The sequence below is a fragment of the Tachyglossus aculeatus genome, chromosome 2, assembly GCF_015852505.1.
Source record: "Tachyglossus aculeatus isolate mTacAcu1 chromosome 2, mTacAcu1.pri, whole genome shotgun sequence".
NCBI lineage: Eukaryota > Metazoa > Chordata > Mammalia > Monotremata > Tachyglossidae > Tachyglossus > Tachyglossus aculeatus.
In genome coordinates, this window is record NC_052067.1 from 75,806,901 (window position 1) to 75,818,342 (window position 11,442).

The 11,442-nt window shown below is 44.7% G+C and overlaps 1 protein-coding gene across 1 annotated transcript; it reads right to left on the reverse strand.

The window, feature by feature from the left end:
• Positions 1 to 241: 241 nt before the first annotated feature.
• On the reverse strand, positions 242 to 2,290 carry GJE1 (gap junction protein epsilon 1). The gene is made up of 3 exons (XM_038759911.1): positions 2,252 to 2,290; positions 1,290 to 1,472; positions 242 to 637 (listed from the first exon to the last, which is right to left on the reverse strand). The coding sequence occupies exons 1-3, from the start codon at positions 2,288 to 2,290 to the stop codon at positions 242 to 244; spliced, it is 618 nt and encodes a 205-aa protein (XP_038615839.1).
• Between the last annotated feature and the right edge of the window lie 9,152 nt (positions 2,291 to 11,442).

The window sequence follows — 11,442 nt, forward strand, 5'->3', positions numbered from 1 at the left end:
AATAAATACGATTGAATGAATGAATGAATGAATGGGGTCCCAGCTCAGAAAGTCCTTTATCTTTACATTCAGAGGAATTGCTACATCACAAATTATTGGCATTAGAAAGACATAAACTATTCACATAGGATAAGTATCTCCTGAAAGTTATGGACCCAAGTATATCTTTGTTTCAAAATATGATTTCCCTTAAACAGTCAAAATGAGAGACGTAGTATAGTGATAATCAACAAACTTTCTGTCATGGTCTGCTTAAGAAGCTTAACCTTCTACATAAAATCTCAAAGACTTCTGCCACACACAGTAACACAGTAATCACAGTAAAAGTGTACATAGCGATAAGGAAGATGGTCTTTTCAAAGTGTGCTGGTACCACACATCTAGTGAGCTTAAATGTTTTGTCAAGTGACCCAGTGTCACACTGATAAAGGGGTTTTACTTGAAAACCAAAGAGATGACTTTGAAGCCAAAATGCTACTACCTCGAGGATAATCCTCAACAGAACAGAAACGATATAAAAGACAGTGTAGATGGGCCTTTGAAGGATGTTTTCTTGATCGATGCTTTTACATGCAGCACAGAGATGGAACACAGCTCCAGGAACTAGAACAGTCACTAGCTGTAAAGCCCAGAATACCTAAAATGTTAGAAACAACTTTTAGTCTAAATTCACCCATAATAACATTGATATTGTTCCACAGAGTTTCCAAGGAGAGGATAATATTTTTAATATTGTCCAATTTTTTTTGACATTCCCTTGTCTTTCCACTCCTATCTTCATCTATCCCTAGTTAGTAGGAGTTAATTGGATCTTCCTTTAAAGTAAATGTCATAAAGCAACTCAAAGATTCGGTACTATAGAAGAAAATATTGAAATCAATCAACTTTGATAATAATAATGGTGTTTGTTAAGAGCTTACTATGTGCCCAGCCGCATTTAATTTGTAGTCCTCAGTTAATTTTAAAAGACAGGAAACAGGCAGACTTTCAAAGAAACACACACTATATTTGCATGTAACTTTATCTTACGTTTATAATATAAAATAATTTACACAATGCCTTTTCAAAAAATTGCTTCAACCTTATTCTCTGCCCAGATTAGGATTGCCTACAAAATTATTGGGAGGCTAGATAAAATTGCTTAAACTCCAAATATTTTTAAAAAGCTAAATAATATCTAGATAATTCAGTAGAGCATTTTCTTTATTTTAAATCACATGCATTACTGCTTCTGGTTCTTTCTTGGCCTCATTGCGGTTTAAAAGAAAAAAAGGGAAAAAAGGATTTACCTGAGGAGTTATTGGTCTGAACTGGTTGTAACAGAAGAGATTGATTTCCCTCTTGTCAGGATCACAGCTGAAATGCAAGGCTTCATTCCCATAGACTGCAAAGCCTAGTACCCCGAGGAAGAACATTCGAACTGATCCAAAGAAAAGTGTATGGAATTGACCGATCACTGTAGGTGGTCTGAGCTGTGACAGTTTCGGGAAGATTTAATTTGACAGACAGCATGTAAAGCAGGAAAACATTTATTAGCATACAGAATATTGTTGCCATACCAAAATATTTAATGTTTACCACTCAAATACTTTCTTTAGTCCCCCTTTCCCTCTTTAAAAAGTGTAATATGCAGAGAGGATAAACAGTCACAGTTTTAAATAACTTTAAAATTATTGACATTTCCTTGAATTGTATTTTATTGTGATATGAACACTGGGTTCCCTGGCAATGATCCAATTAGTACTTTTTTTTCAAACTAAAGCCTAAAAAACCCCTCCATTATTCCCCATTTCCATTTCCAAATCAGCAAGAACAAACTTCTAAATTATCCAAACACAGCCATTCCATCTTCATTTCATGAGTACATTATGCTTTAAATTATTATTTTATTAACATATGAAATCCACTGCTAGCTTTCTATTTTTGTCGTGGAATTAGATTAGTTTCTAACGCTACAAGACAACAAACTAGCTTCAAATATCCATTTCATCTCCGTGTTCAATTAAAAAACACTTAGGCACATAGATTAATAAATGGGACGATTTGGGGATCTTTAAGATAACTGATTCTCCATATAAGAAGAAAAGGCTTCACTCATGTATACGATAAAATTCACGGATCGGCCCACTCATCGTATTCCGTTATTTCATTCAATCGTATTTATTGAGCGCTTACTGCATGCAGAGCACTGTACTAAGTGCTTGGAAAGTACAATTTGGCAACAAATAGAGACAACCCCTAAGATACTCACACATCCTTCATAGAAATTCTTGATGTAATTTAGAGACATATCCTGGGAGGTGTTAGTTATCCTAGTACCACTATGCATCAGTACCCGCCCTTCCTTGCCAATTTGCTGGTCTCCAGACACAAACTGTTGTTCTCTCCTGACCCTTGCAGCAGAAAACACTTGTCACTCCACAATCATCTATCAACTTTCCAGTCTCAGGACAAAAAAAAAACAGCCACCACAAAAAGCCAGGGCACATGGTCGGCCTCATAATCCCTAAATGTGCCTGGACAGCAGGACAACCGTCCCCCTCCCACCCCATCCTGGAGGCCTGCCATCATCCTTTGCACACAGTAAGCAGTCAATAAATATGATTGTTAAGCATTTATGTGCCAGGCACTGTACTAAGTGCTGGAGTGGACACAAGCAGATCGATACAAGCAGATACAAGCAATCATCCTCTGCAAACAGTAAGTGCTCAATAAATACAGTTGAATGATTCATTATTGAATTAATCCTCAGGGTCTTCGGAGACGCACCCCGCCCTTGCTCTGCGTCTCACTCTGGACGAGAATCCCGGCTCTGCCACTGGCCTGCTGTGTGACCTCGGACAAGGCTCAGTGGAAAGACCACGGGCTTTGGAGTCAGAGGTCATGGGTTCAAATCCCGGCTCTGCCAATTGTCAGCTGTGTGACTTTGGGCAAGTAGCTTAACTTCTCTGTGCCTCAGTTACCTCATCTGTAAAACGGGGATGAAGACTGTGAGCCCTCGTGGGACAACCTGCTCACCTTGTAACCGCCCCAGTGCTTAGAACAGTGCTTTGCACATAGTAAGCGCTTAATAAATGCCATAAAAAAGTCACGACTTCTCTGGGCCTCAGTTCCCTCGTCCATAGAGTGAGAATTAAGACTGTGAGCCCCACGTAGGACAGGGGCTGTATCCACCCCGATTTGCTTGTAATAATAATAATGATAGCAATGATGGTATTTGTTGAGTGCTTACTGTGTACCAGGCACTGTACTAAGTACTGGAGTGGATACAAGCAGATCGGTTGGACACAGTCCCTGTCCCACATTAAGTAATTATTGTGGTATTTGTTAAGCACTTACTATGTGCCAGGCAATATTCTAAATGCTGGGGTGGATACCAGCAAATAGGGTTGGATACGGTCCCTGTCCTACGTGGGGCTCACAGTCTTAATCTCCACTTTACAGATGAGGGAACTGAGGCCCAGAGAAGTTAAGTGACTTGCCCAAGGCCACACAACAGACAAGTGGCAGAGCTGGGACCCATGACCTTCGGACTGCCAGGCCTGTGCTCTATCTACTATGCCATGCTGCTTCCCCCCAGTGCTTAGTATAGTGCCTGGCCTGTAGTAAGCACTTAATAAATGCCAATATTATTATTATTATTAATAAGGGGAGGAAACACCAGAGCCGGAGCCCAGAGGTGGGTCAATCAATCGATCAATCAGCTGTATTTATTGAGCGCTTACTCTGCTCTGCACAGAGCACTGTACTGAGCAATTGGGAGACGCTGCCTGACTACTTGTTCTGTTTTGTTGTCTGTTTAGACTGTGAGCCCATTGTTGGGTAGGGACCGTCTCTATTTGCTGCCGACTTGTACTTCCCAAGCACTTAGTACAGTGCTTTGCACACAGTAAGTGCTCAATAAATACGAGAGAGAGAGAGAGAGAGAGAGAGAGAGAGAGAAAGAGAGAGAGAGAGAGATCACTTGGGAAGTGCAAGTTGGCAGCATTTGGAGACGGTCCCTACCCAACAGCGGGCTCACTGTCTGGAAGGGGGAGACAGACAACAAAACAAAACAGAAAGCAGCCCCCTTGGGCCCTGGATGGCAGGGGAAAAGGTGGAGGGGGTGGTCTTCTCTGAAAACTGAAAAATCTCAGGGTGTACAATAATAATAATAATAATAATAATAATAATGGTATTTAATGATGATGACATTTATTAATAGCTTACTATCAATCAATCGTATTTATTGAGTGCTTACTGTGTGCAGAGCACTGGACTAAGCGCTTGGGAAGTACAAGTTGGCAATATATAGAGACACAAAGCACTGCTCTAAGCGCTGGGGAGGTAACTAGGTGATCAGGTTGTCCCACGGGGGGCTCACAGTATTCATCCCCATTTTCCAGATGAAGGAACTGAGGCCCAGAGAAGTGAAATGACTTGCCCAAAGTCACACAGCTGACTCTATTTATTTATTTATTTATTTGTTACTCTATTTATTTTACTTGTACATATTTACTATTCTATTTATTGTATTTTGTTAACGTGTTTCGTTTTGTTGTCTGTCTTCCCCTTCTAGACTGTGAGCCCGCTGTTGGGTAGGGACCGTCTCTATATGTTGCCGACTTGTACTTCCCAAGCACTTGGTACAGTGCTCTGCACACAGTAAGCACTCAATAAATACAATTGAATGAATGAAGTGACTTGCCCAAAGTCACACAGTTGACTATTTATTTGTTTATTTCTCTATTTATTTTACTTGTACATATTTACTGTTCTATTTATTTTATTTTGTTAATGCGTTTTGTTTTGTTTGTCTCCCCCTTCTAGGTTGTGAGCCAGCTGTTGGGTAGGGAACATCTCTATATGTTGCCAACTAGTACTTCCCAAGCGCTTAGTACAGTGCTCTGCACACAGTAAGCACTCAATAAATACGATTGATTGAATGAATGGAATGAATCCCAGACGGCTTCATCCCTTCCCCCCCAGGGAAAGGGAGCGTACCCCGTTGCGAATCGACTTTCCTCGAATCCGATGGCTTATTGGAAAGAGCCCGGGCTTGGGAGTCAGAGGTCGTGGGTTCTAATTCTGACTCCACCACTTGTCACCTGTGTGACCTTGGGTGAGTCACTTAACTTCTCTGTGCCTCAGTGACCTCATCTGCAAAATGGGGGTTAAGACTGTGAGTCCCACGTGGGGCAACCTGATCACCTTGTAATTCCCCCAGTGCTCAGAACAGTGCTTGGCACAAAGTAAGTGCTTAATACCGTCATAGTGGTAAGAGCACGGGTTTGGGATTCAGAGGTCGTGGGTTCTAATCCCACTCTACCATTTGTCAACTGGTGTGACTTTGGGCAAGTCACTTCACTTCTTTGTGCCTCAGTTACCTCATCTGTAAAATGGGGATGAAGACTGTGAGCCCCACGTGAGACAACCTGATAACCTTGTATCTCCCCCAGCGCTTAGAACAATGCCTGGCACATAGTAAGCGTTTAACAAATACCATCATAGTGGAAAGAGCCCGGGCTTGGGAGTCAGAGGTCGTGGGTTCTAATCCCGACTAATCTCCCCCTTCTAGACTGTGAGCCCACTGTTGGGTAGGGACCGTCTCTATATGTTGCCAGCTTGTACTTCCCAAACGCTTAGTACAGTACTCTGCACACAGTAAGCGCTCAGTCAATACGATTGATTGATTGACTCCACCACTTATCAGCTGTGTGACTTTGGGCAGGTCACGGTGCTTGGCACACAGTAAGCGTTTCACAAATATCATCATCGTTATTATTATTCTCTGTGCCTCGGTGACCTCATCTGGAAAATGAGGATTAAGACTATGAGCCCCACGTGGGACAACCTGATTACCTTGTATCTACCCCAGTGTTTAGAACAGTGCTTGGCACATAGTAAGCGCCTAACAAATGTCATTGTGATTATTCTTCTTCTTCTTCCTCCCTTCTGCCTTGCCTCCTGGGGAACAGCCCAGAAGGAGGCGAGCCAAAGAGCCCCCCACTAGCCCCCCAGCCCCTTCCCCCTAGCCCCCCATTACCAGGGGAGGGCGGGTGCGCACCAGGCGAGGAGGTGGGCAGGACCACCTGGGCACAGGCACTGCGACCCCCAGGGCCGGGCGGGGACAGGGCGCGGGGGGAAGGGCCGATGGGGGCTCACTCTGCTCGGCCTGCAACCACCCTGCCCCCGTCGCATCCCTCCCGTCCCTTCCTAGCTCCCGGCTCACCACGTGGCCTCTCCCCCGCTCCCCTCCCCCATAGCCCCTTCCCACGCCTGATTCCAGGAGAACTGACCTCTCTCTCTCGGCACGTAGTAAGCGCTTAACAAATACCACCATCATCACCCTCCTCCCTCTCCTTCTCCCTCCTCTCCCTCCTTTCCCTCTCTCTCCTCCTTCTCCTTTTCTCCCTCTATCTCCTTCTCCCTCTCCCTCCTTTCCCTCTCTCCTCCTTCTCCTTTTTCTCCCTTCTCTCCCCCTCTCTCCTTCTCCCTCTCCCTTCTTTCCCTCTCTCTTCTCCCTCTCCCTCCTCTCCCTCCCTTTTTCTCCCTTGCCCTCTCTCTCCTTCTCCATCTCCCAGTTTCCATCTCCCTCTCCTCTTCCCTTCTCTCCCTCTCTCTCCTTCTCCCTCTCCCTCCTCTCTCTCTCTCCTTCTCCCTCCTCTTCTTCTCCTTCTTCCTCCTCTCCCTCTCTCTCCTTCTCCATCTCCCAGTTTCCCTCTCCCTCTCCTCTTCCCTTCTCTCCCTCTCCCTCCTCTCTTCTTCTCCTTCTCCCTCCTCTCCCTCTTTCTTCCCTGCCCTCTCCTTCTCCCTCTCCCTCCTCTCCCTCCTCTCCCTCCTCCCTCTCCCTCCTCTCTCTCTCCTTCTCCCTCTCCCTCCTCTCTCTCCTCCCTCTCCCTCCTCTCTCTCTCCTTCTCCCTCTCCCTCCTCTCCCTCCTCTCTCTCTCCTTCTCCCTCTCCCTCCTCTCCCTCCTCTCTCTCTCCTTCTCCCCCTCCCTCCTCTCCCTCCTCTCTCTCTCCTTCTCCCTCTCCCTCCTCTCCCTCCTCTCTCTCCTTCTCCCTCTCCCTCCTCTCCCTCCTCTCTCTCTCCTTCTCCCTCTCCCTCCTCTCCCTCCTCTCTCTCTCCTTCTCCCCCTCCCTCCTCTCCCTCTTTCTTCCTTGCCCTCTCTCTCTTTCTCCCTCTTCCTCCTCTCCCTCCTCTCTCTCTCCTCCCTCTCCCTCTCTCTCTCTTTCTTCCTCTCCCTCCTCTCTCTCTCCTCCCTCTCCCTCCTCTCTCTCTCCTTCTCCCTCTCCCTCCTCTCTCCTTCTCCCTCTCCCTCCTCTCCCTCCTCTCTCTCTCCTTCTCCCTCTCCCTCCTCTCCCCTTTCTTCCTTGCCTTCTCTCTCCTTCTCCCTCTCCCTCCTCTCCTTCTCCTTCTTCCTCCTCTCCCTCTCTCTCCTTCTCCCTCTCCCACTGTTTCCCTCTCCCTCCCCTCTTCCCTTCTCTCCCTCTCTCTCTCCTTCTCCCTCTCCCTCCTCTCCTCCCTCTCTCCCTCTCTCTCCTCTCCGTCTTCCTCCTCAGCAAGACCTTTGGGTTCCTTTACACCAATGAAAACGCTTGCAGCCCCAAAGATCTGTCCCAGGTCCACTGGATGCAGATTCAGAATTTTAAAAGGCTCTTTATCAAGCTAACCTAAACTCTAGTATTCTCATTACTTCTGTGTGGATTTGAATGCGGTAATTAAGTTACGAAAGACCGTAATCAGGTGTTTTTCTTGATTTCTTAAACCTTGAATTTGGCATGGTATAGTTGATTCCTGTTAACATATGAGAAGCAGCATGGCTCGGTGGAAACAGCCCGGGCTTTGGAGTCAGAGGTCATGGGTTCAAATCCTGGCTCCACCAGTTGTCAGCTGTGTGACTTTGGACAAGTCACTTCACTTCTCTGGGCCTCAGTGACCTCATCTGTAAAATGGGGATTAAGACTGTGAGCCCCACATGGGACAACCCGATCACCTTGTATCCCCCCAGCGCTTAGAACAGTGCTTTGCAAATTATAAGCACTTAATAAATGCCATTATTATTATATGCAGGGAATGTGTCTTTTTTTGTCTTATGCTGTCAAATCGGTGTGTCTATTGGCTTTGTTATATTGTACTCTACCAAGTGCTTAGAACATTGATTTGCACATAATAATCACTCAATAAATACCACTGATTGATTGATTCAATCAATTAATCACAATCAATCAGTCATATTTATTGAGCACTCACTGTGTACACAGTACTGTATTAAGTGCTTAGGAGAGTACAGTATAGCAATGCAGGAACCTGGGTGGTCCATTTTCTTTTAGTTGATTTCTAGCATAGCAAGTGCACGGCCCATTGGAAAGAACAACAGAACCAGGAGTCAGGAAACCTGGGTGTTTTGCCACTTGCCTGCATTTTATGATCCTATTGTGAAGGATAGTTGGGATAAATGTCTTTGAGATAAAGCAGTCTGGAGAGCTAGCTGGGTTCATAATTTACCGTACTTAAATATCTTTGTAAGCTTGGAGAAAATCACCAGCTTGCTAAGTTTCTCTTCATTTCAAGGTCTCCATCACCCAGAATGACTTACAACCTCTGGAATTTTCATGGCAGTAGCTTATTAAAGAGACCTTTACAGAGGCGTATCAAGCCATATCTACAGGAATTCCAACTGTACTTCCAGCTCAGGCAGGGAGGAGAGCAGATGCTGGAATGAAGCTTCAGCAATAACATAGATTGATGATTAAAACCGCACAGACCCCTGAGTCATTCTTCACAGAAAAACCTGTATCACAGATCCAGTATCTTCAACCACCGGGCCTATAAACTAATAGTGGCAGGTTTGATGATGGTACGACTAATCATTTGGTATGAGTAGGGCTTTCTCTTCTCTCATGAGATTACTTACCCACAGGAAATGAAAGAAAATTGTCTTCTGCCATCCCTGCAGTGAAGGCTGTGGCCTGGACCAGAACGAGCTTTCGGAATGCATCATGCAATCTGCAATGTTCTGCAAACATTTTTCCAAAAATGTACAATGGGCGTTTCCTCACAAGCTGATAATCTTTGGAAAATTCAGTCAATCAGTCAAGAGAATTATTCATTACACACCTACTGTGTGTACTAGGTATTTGGGCAAGTAAATTGAAAAAGAGACCAGGACATGGATTCTGTGTTCAGTCTAATGAGGAGGCCTAATATAAGCCACCAGTTAATGCTGCAGGTGTTTTGTTGTTGATAGCTTTTGTTTCTTTTTTTAAAATTTAATGGTACTTTTTAAGTGCTTACTCTGTGCCAGGCACTGTACTAAGCGCTGGGGTAGATACACACTAATCAGGTTGGATACAGACCGCATCCTGCATAGGGCTCACAGTCTCAATCCCCTTTTTACAGATGAGGTAACTGAGGCACAGAGAAGTGAAATGACTTGCCCAAGGTCACACTGCAGACAAGTAATTGTCAGCTGTGTAACTTTGGGCAAATCACTTAAATTCTCTGGGCCTCAATTCCCTCATCTGTAAAATAGGGATGAAGACTGTGAGCCCCCCCTGGGACAACCTCATCACCTTGTAACCTCCCTAGCATTTAGAACAGTGTTTTGCACATAGTAAGCACTTAATAAATGCCATTGTTATTTTCTTCTGGACTGTGAGCCCGCTGTTGGGTAAGGACTGTCTCTATATGTTGCCAACTTGTACTTCCCAAGCACTTAGTACAGAGCTCTGCACACAGCAAGCACTCAATAAATATGATTGAATGAATGAATGAATAGTGGAGCTGGAATTAGAACCCAGGTCTTTTTGTCTCTGTTCTAATCCCTGCTCCACCACTTGTCACCTGTGTGACCTTGTTGTGTGTCTGTTGTGTGGTCTTTCATTGATAGCAAAAGTATGAAAGGATAAATAGATGAATAAATGTATGAATTAATCAAAGTCAGAAATACTAAGGTGTATAAACACAATTATTCTCCATCTACTCTCACTCCTTTGGAGAAATCATTCATTTCCATGGTTTCAATTATCAACTAACAACTATTGACGGGATGATATCCAAATATACCTCTCCAGTCCTGACCTCTCTCCTTCTCTGCAATTTGACATTTCCTCTTGCCTTCAGGACATCTCTACTTGAAGGTCTTCCTGACACCTCAAATTTAGCATGTTCAATACAGAATTTCTCATCTTCCTATCCAAGCCCTGTTCTTCCCCTATCTTTCACTGTAGACAGCACCACCACCCTCTCTATCTCATAAACCCATAACCTTAGCATTATCCTTGACTCATTTCTCATTCAACCCACGTATTCAATTTGTCACCAGATCCTTTCCTTTATACCTTCACAACATCATTAAATTCTTCCTTTTCCTCTCCATCCAAACTAATACAATGCTGATCCAAGCACCTATCTTATCCCACTTTTATTACTGCATCAGCCTTCTTGCTGACCTCCCTCCCTTCTGTCTCTCCCCACTCCAGTTCATTCTTCACTCTGCTACCTGGATCATTTTTCTAAAAATAACTCAGTTTAACAACCCCCCATTTTTAAAAACCTCCAGTGGTTTGAGAAACATTGTGGTCTAGTAGAAAGAGATGGGGCTGGGGGTCATAGGACCCGAGTTCTAATCCTGGCTATTCCACTTGTCTGCTGTGTGACCTGAGAGGGCTGTTTCCATGGAGTGAGGGGGGCAGAAGCCAGGTTAGAGGGTAACAAGAAGAGAATAGGAAGAGAAGTTGAGACAGCAGGTGTAAACAACTCTCTCAAGAAATTTGGAGGAGAATGGTATGAGACAGATTGGGAGGATATGGGATACATAAGCATGTTTGAAAGCAGTGGAAAGAAGCTTTTGGAAAGTGAATGGTTGAAGATGGCAGTCAAGGAGGGAAGGAGAGAAGGAGCGAATAGTTTAAACAAGTATAAAGGGGTGGGTCAGATGTACAGGTGGAGGGGCTTGGTGTAGAGAGGAGGCAAGAGATCTCTTCTTGAGTTATTGCAGAGAATATAGGGAGAGTCGAAGAGAACAAAGGAAGAGGTGGGGGTTTGAAGAGGAGGTGGGGAGATTTTAGGAAGATCATGCTTGATAGCTTCAATTTTGGTGATGAAGTATGTGGCCAGGTCATTAGGGGAAAGATGGAGAGGGCGAGGGGACCGGAGGTTTAATGAGGTAGCTAAATCTCTCACAGAGCTGGAGGGGGCAGTGGGTGTGAGTTAGGAAGGAGAAGCATTGTCGTTGGGCAGAGGAGAGGGCTGAATTGAAGCTGGTAAGAATTAATTTAAGGTGGACAAGGACGGAGAGATGTCGGAATTTCTACCAACAACGCTCGGCCCTCATCTGTAAAAATGGGCATTCAATACCTGTTCTCCTTCCTACTTAAACTGTGATCCCTGTGTAGGACCTGATTAACTTGCAATTACCCCAGGGTTCAGAACAGTGCTTGACACATACTAGGCACTTA

What these genes read in the sequence shown, in the direction of transcription:
- GJE1 (XM_038759911.1), bottom strand. Translation starts at nt 2,290, where the DNA reads ATGTCTCTAAATTACATCAAGAATTTCTATGAAGGATGT. An exon ending in AGAATTTCTATGAAGGATGT is followed by an intron (nt 1,473 to 2,251) that starts GTGAGTATCTTA and finishes AAACTGTCACAG; the next exon opens with CTCAGACCACCTACAGTGAT. An exon ending in TCAGACCAATAACTCCTCAG is followed by an intron (nt 638 to 1,289) that starts GTAAATCCTTTT and finishes CTAACATTTTAG; the next exon opens with GTATTCTGGGCTTTACAGCT.